Below are 20,796 nucleotides of genomic sequence, written 5' to 3'. Positions count from 1 at the left end.
TCCCTCCCTCCCTTTCGCTTTCTTTCTCTCTTTCTTGTCAGGGCCTCTCTCACCCTCGTCCAGGCTGGAGTGCTGGAGTGCAGTGGCGTGATCACAGCTCACTATAGCCTTGACCTCCCTGAGCTCAGGTGATCCTCCCACCTCAGCTTCCTGGGTAGCTAGGACCACAGGCATGCACCAATGCCTGGCTAATTTTTTATAGAGACAGGGTTCCACTGCGTTGCCCAGACTGGTCTTGAATCCCTGGGCTTAAGTGATCCGCCCACCTCAGCCTCCCAAAGTGCTGGGATCACAGGTGTATGCCACTGCGTCTGGCCCTTTCTTTCCTTATTAGGGGAGTTTAAAAAAAAAAAAAAAGTTGATTTTCATCTTAATTTTTTTTTTTTTTTTTTTGAGACGGAGTCTTGCACTGCTGCCCAGGCTGGAGTGCTGTGGCCGGATCTCAGCTCACTGCAAGCTCCACCTCCCGGGTTCACGCCATTCTCCTGCCTCAGCCTCCCGAGTAGCTGGGACTACAGGCGACCGCCACCTCGCCCGGCTAATTTTTTTGTACTTTTTAGTAGAGACGGGGTTTCACCGTGTTAGCCAGGATGGTCTCCATCTCCTGACCTCGTGATCCGCCCGTCTCGGCCTCCCAAAGTGCTGGGATCACAGGCTTGAGCCACCGCGCCCGGCCTTAATTTTCTTTAATGAGAGACTCTTGTTTCTGTTTGTGTCCTCTGACCTACTCCTGTGATATATCAGTAGATTTCTTTTAACGAGGCCACCATTACATTCTAGGGACACAAAAATCACCAAATGCCTCAGGGCTCTGAGAGTCAGGTAGACCTGGGCTGCCATCCGACTCATCACTTTCTAGCGGGGGAACCATGGGCAAGTTCAATATGAGAATGCATAATACATGCTGGCAGTTAGGATACTTTATTCCTTTACTAGATTGATGATTTTTTTAGTGCTCTATTTAGAATGTTTGCATCTGTATTATTGAGATTGGTGTGAAGTGTGTGTGTGTACACAATTTATGAGATTGTGCTCACAAAAATGAATTATGTTGGTTTTCTTATTTTCCTATGCTCTACAACAGTTAAAACAGCATGAGGCATTGCACACTCATGTTCATAGCAGCACTGCACAACAGCCAACAGGTGAAAGCAACTCGTGTCCACTGACAGATGAATTAATAAACAAAATGTGGTATCCACATAAAATAGAACATTACTCAGCCCTAAAAAGGAAGAAAATCCTGTCACATTACAATACAGATGAACTGGGAAGACATTACACTAAGTGAAATAAGCCAGTCAGAAAAAGACAAATATTGTATGATTCCATTTATACAAAGTATCTAAAGAGCTCAAATTCATATAGACAGAAAGTAGAATGGTGGTTGCCAGGAGCTGGGGTAGGGGGAAAGGGGAGCTGCTATTCAATGGGGATACAGTTATAGTTTTGCAAGGTGAAAAAGTTCGAGACCTGTTTCATAATGATATGAATATACTTGACATTACTGAACTATACACTTAAAACTGCTTACGTTGGTAAATTTTGTTATGTATTTTTTATCAGAATTAAAAAATGGCATGAGAATTATATCTGTTCCTTGAAAATTTGAAAGAACTCATAAAAGCATATGGAGATAATACTTGCAGACTTTTCCCCATTTCTCTATTGATTATTGTCTTTGAAGTCTTCTACTTAAGATAATTTTGGTTTTATTCACGTGTATTAACATAATTTTTTTAAACCAGAAAATCATCTATTTCATTGAGTAGCAAATTCAACAACTTAGTTATACATAGGACTTTCTTACACCATGCATTTGTCATATCCCCTTGCTAATTTCTAATTTTATACATTTTCCTTTTTCCCCTTTGGCTACTTTACTGCTTTTTCAAAGAAAGACATTATGAGGTCAGGCATGGTGGCTCATACCTGTAATCCCAGCACTTTGGGAGGCCAAGGCAGGCGGATCACAAGGTCAAGAGAGCGAGACCATCCTGGCCAATACGGTGAAACCCTGCTCGTGACCAGCCTGACAAACATGGAGAAACCCCGTCTCTACTAAAAATACAAAATTAGCTGGGCACAGTGGCGCATGATTGTAGCCCCAGCTACTCAGGAGGCTTAGGTAGAAGAATCAGTTGAACCCAGGAGGCGGAGTTTGCAGGGAGCTGAGATTGTGCCACTGCACTCCAGCCTGGTGACAGAGCGAGACTCCATCTCATAAAAAAAAAAAAAAAAAAAAAAAAAAAGACATTATTATCTACCTATTCTCCTATTTTTAAATTACTTAATTTCTGCTTTTTTTTTTTTTTTTTTTTTTTTTTTTGATACGGAGTTTTGCTCTTGTTGCTCGGGCTGGAGTGCAATGGTGCAATCTCGGCTCACCGCAACCTCGGCCTCCTGGGTTCAAATGATTCTCCTGCCTCAGCCTCCTGAGTAGCTGAGATTACAGGCATGGGCCACCACGGCCGGCTAATTTTGTATTTTTAGTAGAGACGGGGTTTCTCCATGTTTGTGAGGCTGGTCTCGAACTCCTGACCTCAGGTGATCCACCTGCCTTGGCCTCTCAAAGTGCTGGGATTACAGGTGTGAGCCACCACACCTGGCCAATTTCTGCTTTAATACTTATTTCTTTCCCCCTGGTTTCCTGGTATATTTTATTATTATTTTCCTAATTTGAGTCCAATGCTTAATTCATATCTTTTGATTCTTTCTTCTTAAATAATGAAAGCATTTAGAATTCTAAATTTCCTTCTCTGTATAATATGTAGAAATTACAGAAATTTTAATTTGTGATATTATATTATCATTCATCTCTAAATAAAAGATGAATGATTATATATGTAGTTTTTCTCATTTGCCTTCCTTCTAGAGGTAACCTTCTATGATTGTTATTTATTTTTTTAGATGGAGTTTCGCTCTTGTTGCTCAGGCTGGAGTGCAATGGCACTGATCTCGGCTCACCACAACCTCTGCTTCCCAGGTTCAAGCAATTCTCATGCCTTAGTCTCCCGAGTAGCTGGGATTACAGAAATGCGCCACCACGTCCAGCTAATTTTGTATTTTTAGTAGAGACAGGGTTTCTCCATGTTGATCAGGTTGGTCTCAAACTCCCTACCTCAGGTGATCCGCCCGCCTCGGCCTCCCAAAGTGCTGGGATTACAGGCATGAGCCGCTGCACCTGGCTGATTGTTAACTTTTAATTTGCACAGTCTTTAAACATCAGTATTTAAAATGTGTTCACATTTGTTGCACTTCTCCCAAAAAAGCAAAGCCTTATCGATTATTAATTGGATGATTTTGGACAAGTCTGTGCATTTATTCATATCTTATTCCATGTCAGGGGACTGAGAGTACAAAGGTGAAAAAGACAAAGTTGCTGTTCTCAAGGAGTATACTTTAGATACACAAGCTAGTAATAAACAAACAGGATGATTTTAGCTCATGACAGGGCTACACTGACAGTAACAGTGACGTGATAGAGTGATGGGGACGAGGTGCTTAAAATGGGGTTGTCAGGAAAGGCCTCCACTAACCACCAGATCTCGTGCGCTCATCTTGAGATTTAACCCAGCAAACCTCTTCTGAGCCAGCTGGCACCACTGATCTCCCTCTCCTCCTTCAAACTGTTGCCTTCCTTAATTTCTGTGACAAGATACTGGTGTCGCTATCTCCTTGTCTCCTTCTACTTCCCAGCTCCCTTTTACAGCCTTCTACACAGGCACATCTTCTTTTGACCACCCATTAAATTAGCTGTTGGCCTGCTGGCAGTTGGAAAGAAAGTTCAAGTGCAGCACAGGCCCAGCATATGATGCTGAATCAAGTCCAGACAGCTTCCTACAAGGTGACGTAAGAGTTTCTCCAGGCTAGGACACAGGTCCACCTGACCTCCTAACACATTATTCAACACCAAGGAACAACTAAGCAATAAGGTTAAGTGCCTATACTGACTGCAAGGCATGTTACACAGTGCATAAAGCAAACATGATTCTTATCCTAATGAAATTTACACGATAGTTCAGAAACATGACTTACATAAAAGACAATATGAAAACACAAAAAACAACAAAAATACACACAACAAGTTGTGGGAAACAGACTATAGTTGCCACTGGAGTTCAAGGAAGGAAGCCCTCAGACTGACCCTACCAGTGAGGGAAGGCACTAAAGGAACTGGAAGGACACAGAGCCCATGGTTATGTAGTGTCACAGTGCTGGATTCTGGATCTAACAGGCTGATTGAGTGATGCTGGACACACCCTGTAAGTTAAGGCCCAGCTTCTAACTTCAAACAGGTTAAGGTGAACTAAAAATTGAACCCTGGATTAACGAGTGAAGACTTCAGTGAAGAGGGCCAATGTTCTGCCCTTCCTTCATCTCAAGAAGTAGTTGGAACAACAAAAGTGAGAGGTTCAAACAGGAGGGGGCTGGAGCCAAGGGAAAATAGAGATGATATAATTTCTTTAGGTCCTGGGTCTGCTCTGGGTCTTAGGGAGAAGGATAGAAATTTGGAATGGTTCTTGAGGTCCTCTGTTTTCCTGCTCAGAACATCAAGGTAGACCAGATAGCTTTGGAGCCAAAGCCCAGCTAGTGCTAAAGAATGTGGATCTGCCCAAAGATTCCTCTAGCTGTACGCTGAATGGGGCAGAGGTCTAGAAGATAGAAGCAACCGCATCCCAACTGTAACACCTCAAGAACGACAAGTAACAAATCCCTTACATCTTTATAGCATATTTCAACTAACATAGGCCTTATATGCATATAGATGTCATTCTGTCATCATTTGAGGTAGGCATATTAGACTGATCCCATTTTACAGATTTTAAGGAAATTTGGGAAGTGATTTGCTGGTGAATGTATAGCTGGGCCTAGAAGCAAAGTCTTAAATGTTCAACCTGGCATTTCCTCTGGAGAGGATAATATTCCAATAGTCCCGATCTAAACAGGACTTCCAGTGCCCCAAGCAAAGCTCCTCAGAAAAAGACATGATCCTTGACTCAGAAGGTCTACTCTGGGCTCATGCTTGAAAGATCCTTGGACAAACTGGTCTCCAAACTCAGGTGGGGTTAAAACACTGAGATATGAGGGGTGGGAGGCACAATACCAATAGCTGACTGTATTTTCTACAGAAGAACATCTACTCTGTGCCTAAAACTGTGTTCTCAAAATCCACTGGAAACATATCAAAATTGCAGGATTCACCAGACTTTCACTCATTAAAGCTTTGCTCCTAATAGCCTCCATTCTTCTCAACCCCAATATGAAAAATTTCTCTTTCAACTGGGGTAACTAAAACCCCAAAGAAGCCATCAACAGTCAAAGGGGATAGGCACTTACAATTTCAAATTCTGTGGTACCAAAATGAAAGCTGAAATCCTTGCCTCTCAAGCAAGAAAATCTACCATGACACTGGCCCAAGGGAATCTTTCTCTCATGCTGCCTTCTACAGTATCTGGTACCCAAGACAATATTACAAAAGCTTAAGGGTTTCTTCTTCTTCCCCTTTGGTCCCATTTAACAAGGAGTATGTGAAAGTGATCATCTGAAAAAAAACCCAGCTCTGCTCTGATCCCCAGCAAAGCAGCTCCTCTGATTCTCTCTGCACCTGGCCTATGGCACTTCGGTGGGTTTGTGCCTCCCAGGGCAACCGGGACATTGTTTGGCAACCTGACATTGCTTTTGTCTCCCCTCTCAGTCCAGAACACTAGGTATGGTACTTGTGCAGCTTGCAAGAGTGGGAAAGTCTCCTGGTCTTTGAGCCTCAGGAACCCAGGAGTCAGTCCCTTTAGCCAAATAGTCATTACCCTTTCAATGTAATGTCTTTCCTCAGGTTTCATGGTCTTAGTCCCTTTTATCCATAGTATTCCTTTCCTCTTTTCCTGACTGCTCTGGCTCCTCCTCTTTCCCTCTGGCCTACCCAGTCTCAGGGCTTCCTTGTGGGCTGCCCTGACTCCACATCTCCTCCACAGAGGTAGGATGAAGGCAGAGACACTTAGACTGTCCTATGCAGAGTGCCTCTGCAGTGGCTAGGCTGCAGCAGATATGAAGAGGGATCTACAGACTGATTTCCTGCACCCATCTAGTCACTAAGGTATCTTGTGCATAGAGGAAGAGAAAAGACAGCAGTTTGGCGATCAGTCTGTGATTAATGTGGTTGCAATCAGTATGTTGTTCACCTGGCTGAATGTCTTTGGTGGGCAGAGACTGGTAAGAGAGCTCACAATTCTTAGGTATCAAGGACCAATGCAGTGGTTTTCAACCCTGGTTGTACTTCAGAATTCTAGCAGCTTGAACAACAAACGCAGAAAAAACATGTGGGGCTCCACCCCAGAGATTCAGCTATAATTGGTGGGGGTAGAACACAAGCATCAGTATTTTTTAAATTGCTTTCTAGGTATTTGAGTGTATAGCCAGGGGAAAGAACTTTTTTCTTTTTTTTTGAGATGGAGTCTCGCTCTGTTGCCCAGGCTGGAGTGCAGTGGTGCAATGCCAGCTCTGCCTCCTGGGTTCACACCATTCTCCTGCTTCAGCCTCCCGAGTAGCTGGGACTACAGGCATGTACCACCACACCTAGCTAATTTTTTGTATTTTTAGTAGAGATGGGGTTTCACCGTGTTAGCCAGGATGGTCTCGATCTCCTGACCTTGTGATCCACCCGCCTCAGCCTCCCAAATGTTGGGATTACAGGCGTGAGCCACTAGCCAGGGGTAAGAACTTTAAATGGGAAGTTCTGACTAAAAGCTAAATTTAGATTTTCGGCAATGGGAAGCTATCGCAGGTTTTTGAGCAAGAGAGAAAACATGAACATGGCTGTAGTGTGAGAAGCTTCTCCTGATCAAAGTGTGCAGAACAGACTGGAATGAAGAAATGCTAAAAACAAAGAGACTTGGTAAAAGCCAATGGCTACAGTCGAAATAAAAGGTAAGAGAGCCCTAAGCTAAGTGGTAGACAAAGAATGGGAAGAAGGGGATGGACTTCCCAAAAGCACAGGACTGGGCAATTTCAGGACTGTTTAGAGCAAGGTGGAATAGCCAGGCTGCTCTGGGCCATAAGAGGAAATGGCTTTCCCAAGTCCAACTGGCCTCCAGACCCACCCATACCAAAAGAGCAGAGAAAGAATTTCCACTATATGGGGAGTTAAGAACCCAAGAGAAGAAAAAGAATATAGAGAACTGGGCTCTTTCAGGGGACAAGCTCAAGGACCTCCAACCTAAGCAATAAAGACTGAGACAAAATTTAAAAATGAAGCAAAACTTTATGCATTCACAGATTCTCCCTCCCCTCACCTAGAATTCTGATATAGAAGAAATCACTCTTCTCCTAGCCAAAGTATTTACTCTCTTGCCCTCACTCGAGGTGTCACAAATGATACCATTAATTCTAGGCCACCTAGAACACGAGGCTCAGCTCACAGAAAAAGGCAGTATCAACTGCCGCTTCAAGCGTCTTCCTAGGTATTGCCTTAGTCAGAAAAGAACAGCCAACACAGTGAAATTGGTAGGGTGGGGTGGCTGGGAAATGTAATCATTTACTGGAGTGTAACCTGGTACTCCAAACAAAGGCTTCATTATCCTCAGCCAAAAGCATGGAGGGCATAAGGAGGAAGTGAATGGTTGACCCATTTGAGACAGCACCAAAAGAAGAGATGACTTCACACCTCTGGAAGATGGCAACAGGCAGATAAAAAACATGGAATAATTAAAAGTGAACTGGGACACACCTTCAGTGTCAGTATATCTCAAATTCCATTTTCCCTTACCTTTCCAAAACAACCACACCTTTTAACCTGTTTATACAATGCTTGATCAAATGGATCACTCTGGAGCACAAAAACATAAGTTAATTGTTACTTTATTGTAGAGGAAAAATATCCTGAAAACACTTGTTAAATAACAATAATTCCTGACAAAATCACTCTTCAGGATGTGTTAGCCTCACCATCTGGTGAAATGGAGTGAGCTGTCCCTCACCCCAGTAATAAGCTCCATTAATATTGCCATAAACCACAGGAAAATCCAAAAGATTTTCTAAATGGCTTCCAAATTTCTGCATAGATGCCCTTATTGAGCCCAGAGGTAAATATGAACAAATTGACAGAGAAATTAGAAGGACAGCTGAGAGGAAAGAAATGTTAACAATTGGTGAATCCAGAAGGAAGGGTATATGGGGGTTCATTATACCATTCTTTCCACTTAATTTCTGAGTTACAGTTGCTTTTGGGTGATCATGTTCTCTTTCTGACTTGTCTAAAAGATATGTTCAGTTATTTCTTTTCAAACCTGAAACAAAATCAACTCTTTCTCAGGTGATGCCCCACTTTCTATTCTGTCTACAAAAACTTCCAAAGCTTTCTAGAAACCTTAAATTAAGGGGCTACAGTACACTGATATGGTTTTGTTGTTCTTGGAAGGTGTTGGACTCAAACGCTCATCGAAGGTCTGTGATGGTCACTGCTTTGTCCACAACGGTCACGTGGCTGCAGCTCTGCAATAGGAAAAAAGAAAGAAAGGTGGAGTCCTAGAAAATTCTGAAAAGTCTTTTTTTTCCCCTTCATACAGGGTCTTGCTCTGTTGCCCAGACTGGAGTGCAGTGGCACAATCTCGGCTCACTGCAACCTCTGCCTCCCGAGTTCAAGAGATTCTCCTGCCTCAGTTTTCTCAGTAGCTGGGATTATAGGCACAGTCACCATGCCCAGCTAATTTTGTGTTTTTTTTTTTTTTTTTTGAGACAGAGTCTTGCTCTGTCGCCCAGGCTGGAGTGCAGTGGCCGGATCTCAGCTCACTGCAAGCTCTGCCTCCCGGGTTCATGCCATTCTCCTGCTTCAGCCTCCCAAATAGCTGGGACTACAAGCGCCCGCCACCTCGCCCGGCTAGTTTTTTGTATTTTTAGTAGAGACGGGGTTTCACCAGGTTAGCCAGGATGGTCTCGATCTCCTGATCTCGTGATCCGCCCGTCTCAGCCTCCCAAAGTGCTGGGATTACAGGCTTGAGCCACCGCGCCCGGCCTAATTTTGTGTTTTTAGTAGAGGTGGGGTTTCGCCATGTTGGTCAGGTTGGACTTGAACTCCTAACCTCAAGTAATCTGCCTGCCTCAGCCTCCCAAAGTATTGGGATTATAGGCATGAGCCACTGCGCCCGGCCTGAAAAGTCATTTAAAAAAACCCTTTTTTGGCTGGGTGCAGTGGCTCACGCTTGTAATCCCAGCACTTTGGGAGGTCAAGGTGAGCAGATCATGAGGTTAGGAGATCAAGACCATCCTGGCCAACATGGTAAAACCCTGTCTCTACTAAAGAAAAAAAAAAAAAAAAAAAAAATTAGCCTGGTGGTGTGGCAGCGCACACCTGTAGTCCCAGCTACTCGGGAGGCTGAGGCAGGAGAATTGTTTGAACCTGGGGGGTGGAGGCTGCAGTGAGCCAAGATCGCACCACTGCACTCTGGTTTGGCAACAGAGCGAGACTTTGTCTCAAAAAAAAAAAAAAAAAAAAAAACAACCTTATTTAAAATGTTCATTCTACGCTAGTGGTTCTCAGTCTGGAAGCCAGACTGCTATTTAAGTGGTAGTTATGGTAAGAGTCTGGGACTCATTACTATCACCAGTTCCACCTGTACATGGAATCAGTGTTTGCCCATATACCTTTGTTTATTTTTAAAATGTATGTACATTCTAGACTCATTCTTTTTGATGCCTAAGCTTGGGAACAAATAGTGTCATCCCTAAAATATACATTACTTTATTTTTATTTATTTATTTATTTTTTTTGAGACGGAGTCTTGCTCTGCCGCCCAGGCTGGAGTGCAGTGGCCGGCTCTCAGCTCACTGCAAGCTCCGCCTCCCGGGTTCACGCCATTCTCCTGTCTCAGCCTCCCGAGTAGCTGGGACTACAGGCGCCCGCCTCGTCGCCCGGCTAGTTTTTTTTGTATTTTTTAGTAGAGACGGGGTTTCACCATATTAGCCAGGATGGTCTCGATCTCCTGACCTCGTGATCCGCCCGTCTCGGCCTCCCAAAGTGCTGGGATTACAGGCTTGAGCCACCGCGCCCGGCCCTACATTACTTTAAAAGAATTACTGAATTCATCAGTTTTTTGGGCTATGATGTCACCCAAATAATAAAGTATACCTACTGTTACATGGTGAGAGGAGAATGCTCCCTTTTGACAACAGGGGTCTTTATAACCGAAAACGTGGGCACTGGTGCCCCAAACTTTTTTTCTGATAGTGTAGTCTTTGTTTCAACATCCTGGTACTTAGATATTCCAAGGCAGACTGATCTATTTTTTAACAGATTTGTCAGAAAGTTTTTCCTCACGCTCAGCAGAAAACCGTCATTCCATGAAGTCTTAGTTGTAGTGCTAGGACTGACATGAAACACACCCAATCCCTTTTTTCATACATCAACTCTTCTAACACTTGAAGTCAGCTCTCAGATCCTTCCTAGGATTTCTCTTCTAAACATCTCCAGTTCCTTTTAAGTGTCAAGGTTCTTAGTCCCTTTTTCATATTGCTGACTTTTCTCTGAACCCAAAAGAAATAATACTCCATGGCCAGCATGGAGTAATGCAACACCATCAAATCAGATTGGAGGGGCAAATGGAAACATACTGATCTTATCATCAACTAAACTTTTTATTCACAGACCACAGCATAGGGAAAAAAAAACTTCGTAGGCAGGTCATAAAGCCCCTATGATTTAAGCAAAATTCTACAAATATACTTAATTTACCTACCTTAAGTGGCTTCTCTTTTCCTTTGCATTCAAATCTCTTATTGAAGTACAGGCTTAGAAACTGACATTGACGAAAGGAAAAACTAACATTTAATAAGCCAGCGACTGCATTAGGTACTTCCTGCACATTACTTCAGTTAATCATCTCAAAAAACCTATAAAGTAGGTGTTGTTATTATTATGCCCATTTTATAGATGGGAAAACTGAGGCCCAGGAAGGGTAAGTAGCCTAATCAAAAGCACACAGTGGCAGAGCTAAGATTCAAATCTATTCCTATCCCGCACTGCTTCTCATGTATGTCCTTACTATTGAGATCTGGAAAGGTAAGTGACAAGGCTGGTCTTCTGTGTGGATCAGGAAGGATGATGCATTTCATCAGCTCTGACTGTCCTCCCTGCCTGAAGCACAGCCCCAGTTTCTTCTACATAGATAACGTACACAGAACAGAGGTGGATCCTTGCTGTGTGGGTGAAATCCTTTCTGGCGACAGGAAGAAATCTCCTCCAGTCCATGGTCAGTTAGTTTAAAGAATCCAGTTCTGAAATTAAAAAAAGGCAGGCTAAGAGTCAAGCAAAGGTGTCCCTCCGTCCCAAACACATGCACACACACACACCAGCATGCGCACTCACACAGCAGGGCAGAGGTCATTGTGAGACAGCTTCTGTAGGATGCTGCCTCATAGGTCTCTTCTCTGGTGAATGAATCACAGTTAGAGAATGATTCATCACTGTCATCACACTAGTTTTGCTGGGGAATTCATAGTAAATAATCAAAGTGGGAGTAAAGACAGGATTCGGAATTGAAAAGAAGTGCATTCTGAGATAATGTGTTTGATTTTGAAACTTTCTAATCCAACATAAAACTCTTGACATTCCTATCGCTTCAAGACAAACACTTCAAATTTTTTGTAGACGTTTCTTAGAATAGCAACTAAGTTGTTACTTGGATATCTTTTTGAACAAGCATGATAGATTAATCATGATATGGTGCTTAAAAGGAAGCCCTTTAGAATAACCAATTTATACTACAATCTATGTGTTTTACAAAGAACAAGGCCACAAGAATAGAGACCTTTTCCCCTGAGGCTTTCTTCCCTATTACCCCCTTGAAACACCCAGAACCATGCCCTTTATACTCACTCCTGGAACTTTGGGGAGCAAACAATGGCTATCGACTCTGGCAACATCATCTGGTAAGAGCAATGAGTATGTAGGTCGACACTGGAGAGAAACGCAGTCTGTGTGGGGTGAGTCTGAGGAGAGAAAAAAAGTCAGAGGACTCTTAGTGAGGATACATGGTAGTCCTTCCTTATTTGCGATTCCCTTTCTGAGGTTTCAAGCTACCCATATCAACTGCGATCTGAAAATATTACATGTGATAAGATATTTTGAGAGAGACCATATTCACATAACTTTGATTACACTGTATTTTTATAACTGTTCTATTATAGTTGTTGTTAATCTCTTCCTGTGCCTTATTTATTTATTTATTTATTTTGAGATGGAGTCTTGCTCTGTTGCCCAGGCTGGAGTGCAGTGGCCAGATCTCAGCTCACTGCAACCTCTGCCTCCCAGGTTTATGCCATTCTCCTGCCTCAGCCTCCTAAGTGACTGGGACTACAGGCACCCGCCACCACGCCCGGCTGATTTTTTGTATTTTTTAGTAGAGACAGGGTTTCACCATGTTAGCCAGGATGGTCTCGATCTCCTGACCTTGTGATCCGCCTGTCTCGGCCTCCCCAAGTGTTGGGATTACAGGCTTGAGCCACTGCGCCTGGCCCTGTGCCTAATTTATAAATTAAACTTTATTGCAGGTATGCATGTATAGGAAAAAAACATAGTATATATAGGGTTTGGTACTATCTGTGATTTCAGGCATCCATTGGGCGGGGGGGGGGGGGGGCGGGGGGGCGGGTCTGGGCTCATATCCCCTGAGGATAAGGGAGGCCTACTCTACCGCACAACCAAGCCTGGTCTCTGAAGGAAGTAAAGCCAAACAGTTCTCAACAGCTGGGCACAATCTCCTTTGTAAGTAAGAAGCCACTTGCAACCATGAGAGGTCCACCTGAAGTTCCTAATAAGTAAGGAAGCTCCTTTCCAGCACTGTAAACAAATATAGCTTAACACCAGTATGTGAAGAGACTCATAATTTCTTTCTTTTTTTAAGTTCAAGAGACTTACTATACAATATGGTGACTACTGTTCATCACAATGTATTATACACTTGAAAACTGCTTAAGAGAGTAGATTTTAAGTGTTCTCATCACAAAAAAGTGATGTAATGCATATGCTAATTAGCTTGATTTTCCCATTCCACTATATGTGTATACATATTTCAAAACATATAGACTATTGTTATTTGTCAATTAAAAAGAGAAAAAAAAAAAAAACCGGCTGGGCACAGAGGCTCATGTCCGTAATCCCAGCACTTTGGGAGGCTGAGGGCGGCAGATCATTTGAGGTCAGGAGTTTCAGACCAGCCTGGCCAACATGGTGAAACCACACCTCTCTTAAAAATACAAAAGTTGGCCGGGTATGGTGGCAGGCACCTGTAATCCCAGCTATTTGGGAGGCTGAGGCAGGAGAATCGCTTGAACCTGGGAGATGGAACTTGTAGTGAGCCGAGATCACGCCACTGCACTCCAGCCTGGGTGACAGAGCAAGACTGTAAAAAAAGGAAAACAAGAAAAAGAAAATGAAAAATATATATGTGCCCATTATAAAGTCCTAGGTAACAAGGAATAAAATGAATAAAAGAGCTCGTAGAAATAAGGAGCACAGGCCAAGTGCGGTGGCTCACGCCTGTAATCCCAGCACTTGGGAGGCTGAGGCAGGCGGATCACGAGGTCAGGAGATCGAGACCATCCTGGTTAACACGGTGAAACCCCCGTCTCTAGTTAAAAAAAATAAAAAAAAATTAGCCAGGCATGGTGGTAGGCACCTGTAATCCCAGCTACTTGGGAGGCTGAGGCAGGAGAATGGCATTAACCCGAGAGGCAGAGCTTGCAGTGAGCCAAGATCACGCCACTGCACTCCAGCCTGGGTGACAGAGCAAGACTCCATCTCAAAAAAGAAAAAAAAAAAAAAAGAAAAGAAATAAGGAGTATAAACAATTATTGGAAACTGCAAGAGCTGTCCGTGGTGAAGGATACAATGAGGGAGGGGAAGGGGATGAAAATAACTAAGGAAATGAAATAACTTAGATTGCATTGGCCCCAGCAGAATGACAACTAAACAGATGGGCATTTGTCTGAAGAGCAAGCACAGGGAGATGCTACAAATGGGGTGGGGGAGATCCCACTTCAATTCCTGGGTAGGTGGATGTATGCTCTCACTTACATTGTGCAGAACCATAATTCTGAGATTCTGTAGAGTGTCTGATGAATGATAAGGTGATTTTTTTTCTAATGGAAAGCAACAGCATTAAGCCCAGGCAAGTGCATGCTGTCCTAGCTCATGGTTATAGATGACATATCAAATAACCCACCCATCACATTTCATCTAATTCACTCAGAAAACCTTCTCAGGGAGAGAGCTCCCAGAGGTCATTGAGGCTGTACTGGACAAAAGTAAACTGAGGACGAAGAGGCTTGGAACTTTCTGGCTTCCCTTGTTTGAAGACAGTGGAAGATGTTAGGCAGCTTGAGCACTCAAGAAAGGGGGAACTGGAGTAGGCAGACAAAAAAGGGAGGTAAACACAAGGGGGAACTTTCCTCTCTGTACTACTCAAAACGGGGACTCTGACCCCACCGGTTTAGAAGATCTAGGGTGCCTGATGGGTTCTGGAATTCCTGGTTGGATGAAAGACTGTAGGCTGCAGAGCCATGATGTGAGAAGGCATCAAGACACTGGGCCATTAAACTAGGGGGGTATGGAGAGGACCCAGGGACAGAGCTCAAACCTTCCATCTGGGGCATCATTGGGGAAAGATACTGTTCCTCAGTGTTAAAACTCAAAGACCACTACAAAGTGGGAGAAAAACAGAATTCTGAAGCTGAAATAGACAAGGCAGAAGAATTCAATGCTGTGCCACATTCCAGTTAAACAAATTCTGACCTTTCAAAAGGAAATCAAGATCTAGGTTCCAAGTGTGAAGAAAAGGCCTCCCTGAGGTTGGTGTGTGCTAGCCAGGAGATCAGTGTAGTGGGTCTTGTGGGGTGTGAGAACTGGCAAGGGGAACCCCATCTCAGATGACAGCACACAGAAACTGGCTTGGAGACCTCCTTCAGAAGCATACCTGCTGCACAAAGATCACTAGACAGTAGGAGTGGAGACAGGCAAAGACATCTGTGTCTCAGGGTTAGAGACAGAAGAGGAGGTTGTTTGCTGATATTTCCTGCTCTGGCTCTCCTGTTCTTGAACCAAATTGGAAGAACTCAAGGACTACGATGTTGGATTCACCCAGGGATCCATGGAATCAAAGGTGTTACTGGGGTTGTCATGATGGGCATCCATGGACAAGGTAGGTGAGTGTCCTCAACAACTGTGAATGGCACGCAGTGGCCCTTGGAACTTTTCCTAGGGAATTTCTTCTATCTCCTCTAAGAAGTGTTTCTCTCTGGATGATTCAGGTTTTTGTTTTTCAAGAGACTCATAATTTCTAATTGACCATCAAGACTTATTTGGTTCCTTACAAGGTCTCTCCATACCATCGAGTCACCCATTCTGGAACAGAAGGTACATACCCAATATTTCAACATAGTAGAAGTCAAGGACTTAGTAAACCACAATTAGATGAATGATTCTTCTTTCCCACAGAGGTGTTAAAAGGTCAAGCATAAATCAGGTTCTATAGGCAAAGGCTGTCCTGTAGCTAAAGCATCATCCAAGGAAGATATGGGAGGTAGGGGACTACTTGAATTTCAGCGGATATTTAAATCATACAAAGGAGGCCATTCTGTGCGGAAGGAGAACACGATTCTAAAATTTGAGGTTAATCAGTTAAAGCATCACCTAAATGTGCATCCTGATTAATTTGTTTCCATTGTTTGTTTTATTAAGCACATATTTTATATGCAAAACAGACAACTACATAATGACTTATGTTCATCTTAGAGGAGGTGTGATCTTAGGTAACAAAAATGGAAAAAGATCTAGCATGATTCGAAAAGACAACCAACGTTCACTGACAGAAAAGCACAGACAATAAAAACATGCAATTGACTAGCGTTTTCAAACCTGCTGCCCAAAAAATCAAATCTCCTGCAGAGCTTGACAAAAGCCCAGCCTCCTGCACCCCACCCTTGGAAAGAACCATCATGAGGAACACTTTTCTTAAAAGCTCACTAAGTGATTCTTATGTGCAGCCTCATCTGAGAAGCACCATTCCACAGGGTGCTGTGATGAGCTCACTGTGGAAGAAGCCTTCAGGACAGGAACGTGATAGCTGAGTGCAGGCAGCAAATCCACACACAAGTCTTCACGGGACATGTAAGGACTTCAGTGACCACAAAGTTTCTACCTGATGAGAATATAATCCTTTAGGCTGCTAAGGAGCAGTGGCCTGTGCCAACATCACCTTCCATCCCATGGTTAGAGCCCAGGATTCTAACTGGGAGTAAATGTGGGTAGCCAGAAAGATAATAAAGAGACATAAGCAGGGACTCAGTAAACAACTATTGAATGGAATCAAAAAACTTTGCCGTGATCCCCTGCTCCTCTCTAACTATTGTACCTTCTCTCCCTCCTTCCTTTCACAGTCAAGTTTCTTGAATTAAAGTTCACTATGTTCACTGTGCCCATGCTGCTGGTGACACAGGAAGGCACTTTCACAAAGAGAAAACAATATGCCGAAGGAGCAGAAATGAGCAAGAAGGGTGAATGCTGAAGGCAGCCTGGGTGCCTGGATGGGAAATTTTCCCTAGAGGGAAATGGCTCAGATGGGGCTGAGACATGATGAAGAGTGCCTTGAGTTCTGGGCTGGAGGTCTGAAAACAGTTGGTGATCAATCCATGACCATACAAAGTTTTTGACCTGGGAAGCTGATTTATAGTTGACAAGGTTAAGAAGGAAGAACTGATCTTTTGCATTTTCCTCTGGACAATTTCAAGATCTGAATAAATCTTACGGTTTGCTTTTCGTTTGTTTTTGAGACAGGGTTTTCACTCTGTTGCCCAGGCTGGAGTGCAGTGGCTTGATCACGGCTCTCACTGCAGCCTTGACCTCCAGTCTCAAGCAATCTTCCTGCCTCAGCCTCCCAAGTAGCTGGGACCACAGGCGTGTGCCACCACAAATGCATACTTTTTTAAAATTTATAGAGATGAGGTCTTGCTATGTTGCCCAGGCTGGTCTTGAACTCCTGGGCTCAAGAGATCATCCCACCTTGGCCTCCCAAAGTGTTGTGATTACAGGTGTGAGCCACCACACTCAGCCTGTTTGTTTTTAATCCCGAATTAGGAAGGAATGGTGCAGAAATGTTATGGAGGAAAAAAAGCTGAACTAGCTGGGCATGGTGGTGTTTGCTTGTAGTCCTAGCTACTCAGGAGGCTGAGGCAGGAGGATCACTTGGGCCCAGGAGTTCAAGGCTGTAGTGCAGTATGATTGTGCCTGTGAATAGCCACTGTACTCCAACATAAACAACATAGTGATACCTCATCTCAAAAATAAATAAATAAATAAATAAATAAGCTGAACTACTATCAATTTAGGCTCTAAATCTGTTCCCAGCTGGGCCCTCACTGATACTTAAAACGCTTTTATTCATTTGTAGCGAAGTTCTACCTGAAGTCTGTACAGAATGATTCTAACCTTTCCCTCATCTCCTCCAGTTTCTAAATCTTCCTTGGTCTCCCTCTTGCTCAACAGCAGACCTAGACTCCAACTTTATTGAGGTCAAGATTGTCTAAAACGTGTTTCCTCAACTCCTCCAGACATCATTTCAAAAATCTCTCTGTATCTTCATTTCTGTTCATTCAATCTTGTCTTGGAGGAATGGATGGTTTTCCCCCTGTGAAGATGAATCCCTCTTTGTGCTTCTGATTCGGTCCTTCCTTATCATCACATTACCTTGATTCTCCTGCCCTTTTCCATCTCTGTTGTTGGCTCATTGGGCATAAGAACATGTTCAGAAAACTACACACTAGAATGTGGATAAACTTTCAAAATGTCGAGCAAAAGAAGCAAGACACAAATATACATATGGTATAATTCCATTTACAAAAAGGTAAAAGTCAGGCAAAAGTAAACTATAGTGTTTAGAGATACATATTGAAGTGGTGAAATTATAAACGAGGCAAGGGAGAGAGGACTTCCCTCCCTTTCACACATCTTTGCTTCACTGCTAACTACATTCTATGTTCCCTTAGGTGGCCTGTCCCCCAAGTTGCCAGTGAACCTTTTCTTGCTTTAGACTCTTCTCCCCCTTCCAGGGCTTCCAAGATCAGCACTACATAGTGGATTCCCAGAGCCCTCTCTCCTGCTTTGACTTTGCTCCCAAGTTCTAGCCCTACATTGCCAACTGGCTGATAACTACCTCCAATGATTTGATATCTCACCAGTACCTGAAATTCAACTTGCTCAGAACTGAACCCCACTTTCAAATCAAATCCTTCTCCTGGATCCCCTACTTTTGCTTACGAGATGATCACTGCAAGGCCCCAAACCTCTAAGTCACCATTGACTCTGAGTCATCATTCTCTATTACTCACTTCTCAAATCCTCTGAAATCCTACACTCATCTCCTCCTTCTCAAACACAATGGCATCACCCTAGATCTCATCATTATTAGATTTTTATCAGCACACTAACCTCTTAAATCATCTCCTTGCTACAACCTACCTTAAAACTGTACTTATGTTAAATTTTCTAAAGTATGGCTTTAATCATATCATTGTTCTGCTCAAAAACCTTTAAGAATTCTCCACTTACTAAAAAGTGGAACAATTCTGCCTGTCCACCCCAGACCCTCCAGAACACGGCTCCAATGTACTGCATTAAAACATATCTAGCTGGGCGTGGTAGCTCATGCCTGTAATCCCAGAACTTTGGGAAGCGAGGCGGGTGGATCACCTGAGATCACGAGTTCAAGACCAGTCTGGCCAACATGGTGAAACCCCATCTCTACCAAAAATACAAAAATTAGCTGGGCATGGTGGCGGGCACTTGTAGTCCCAGCTACTTGGGAGGCTGAGGTAGGAGAATCGCTTGAATTCAGGAGGCAGAGGTTGCAGTGAGCCAAGATCTGCCATTGCACTCCAGCCTAGGTGACAAGAGTGAAACAAAAAACAAAAAACAAAAATACATGTCTACCATTGTTTCCTGATATGAATCATAAATCTCAGCGAACTGGTCCCCACAATGCTCCAGGAACAGAGTCTGCCTCTTCTCTACTTGTCTGCTTCATAAGGAACTTGCCCTAGGTCCAGCTTGCCAACATTCTACTAAACCCTACCAGGCATGATCCCTCCTTCCTCTGAATTCCACAGTGCCTTCCTGGCACCTCTTGAAACCCTTAGCACATTCTGCCCCAGGTGAAGTTATTAATTGTCTATTTATTTAATCTCCTTCATGAGGCTAAAATCATACCTTACTCAAATTTGTATCCCCTGGCAGATAAGGAACAAGTTTTCTCTCCCCCATCTACTACAATGGGGTGTGGTGGGGATACACAATAACAGGCAAATCATCAACATGAATGTAATTGAACAGAAGAAAGGACGGAAGGCACACGGGACTGCCTCACAGGTCAGTCTTTCCCAAATTCTGGCATACAAGCATGTGTAATCCAAGAATAAGCCAATTTATTTGCAACTCTGTCATACAACATAAAATGCAGCTTGGGTTATGAGAGTGAGGGGTTAAAAAGGAATAGAAAGAAAAATTTAAAAATAATCTTTAGGGAAGGCATCATATTTTACCTGAACATTACCAGAAGGCTGCACAAGATATGCAGACACTTGAAAATCATGTGTATTTATAGCCCTTCTTGTTTATATAAAGGTGCTTTAAGAAAGACCAAATGCAAGCATCTGAATTAACCTCCTTGGCTCATTTAAAATATTTTGAGTTGTATACCTTTAAGGAACATCATCTGTATACAGTAGGCATAGTCTCTAAGGTCAATGTCCACATGTATTCTAGGCCAGCATCCCATCACCAGTCACACTCAGAGGGTAACTAGAACTTTAGGGAAAACAGTTTATTTTTACTAAAAAACAAATAAAAAGTTTAAAAAAATTAAAAGCCCTAAGTGGGAAGAAAACAGTATTGAAGTACAATAGTCAAGTATGCTAAGGACCGCATCCAAAAGAGAGAAAAACAATAAATAATCTGGATATAATTGACTTTGTTCAAAGAAACACGCAGTGTGTTTATACCACCACGGGAGAGGCGGAGACTACCTCTCAGAGAGCTCAGAATTGCTTACATGAATCCAGCCCAGTGTGATGAGGCCCTGCTGATCCTGTATGAGGAAAAGTTCTTCTTCGTTCTCTGTGTTGCAGTAATCAGACCCAGCACTTTGCTTGGGGATGAGAACATGAGTAATGGTAAATTCATTCCTCATCTGCCAAAGGAGAAAACAGCTGGTCACAATTTTCTAGCACTCATGCAACCCTGCTCCACTCCATCCCGAAAGTGGAAACGTAAGCATCTATACGAGTGAAAGCCCTCCCCACACAGCAGAAGTCCTGCCACTCAGTGGTTCACAACCTTGGCTGCTCATGCACGTTGCCTGGGGTGCTCTGTACAGCAACCGATGCAGAGACCAACCCTAGAACTCTGCAGCCTGGGCAAACATCACAGCCCTGAGGGAATTTCCTGCTGTGCCAAACTAGTCTGCTCAGAAGCTCTGAGTAGAGTACCATTTATCTTCCCTTGCTCAGGTCTAAAGTCGTTTTCCTGTCACTGTTTCCTTAAGTCCATCTCATCCCATAAGCCTCAGCTTACATTTACTCCACTTCATTTATTTATTCATTCAGCAGTAATGGGTTCTTTAAGTGCCTCCATTCAGTGACCTTTCCTTCCTCAAAATTCCCAATACTTACACTGTACATATTTTTCAGCATGATGGTTAGACTTGAGTGCATGTCTGCCTTCTCCCCAAAGTGACTGGGTACTTTTCGTGGACTCAT

General features: G+C 43.3%; 1 protein-coding gene across 2 annotated transcripts in view; it reads right to left on the bottom strand.

Moving 5' to 3' along the window:
* Positions 1-7,838: 7,838 nt before the first annotated feature.
* The window catches only part of STAMBP (STAM binding protein), a 34,851-nt gene continuing 21,893 nt past the window's right edge, over positions 7,839-20,796 (bottom strand). Inside the window, exons 6-10 of one of the 2 annotated variants that reach the window (XM_030921375.1) lie at positions 20,091-20,228; positions 11,867-11,979; positions 11,166-11,265; positions 10,728-10,787; positions 7,839-8,487 (exon numbers count right to left, since the gene is read on the bottom strand). In XM_030921375.1, the coding sequence (XP_030777235.1) occupies positions 8,431-8,487; positions 10,728-10,787; positions 11,166-11,265; positions 11,867-11,979; positions 20,091-20,228 (468 nt within the window). In that variant the 3' untranslated portion in view covers positions 7,839-8,430. The remainder of the gene's footprint in view (positions 8,488-10,727; positions 10,788-11,165; positions 11,266-11,866; positions 11,980-20,090; positions 20,229-20,796) is intronic. The other variant, XM_030921376.1, reaches the window with a different exon arrangement.

The sequence above is a fragment of the Rhinopithecus roxellana genome, chromosome 17, assembly GCF_007565055.1.
Source record: "Rhinopithecus roxellana isolate Shanxi Qingling chromosome 17, ASM756505v1, whole genome shotgun sequence".
Classification (NCBI taxonomy): Eukaryota; Metazoa; Chordata; class Mammalia; order Primates; family Cercopithecidae; genus Rhinopithecus; species Rhinopithecus roxellana.
The sequence above is the reverse complement of the archived record's forward strand: the minus strand, read 5'-3'. Positions and strand labels throughout refer to the sequence as shown.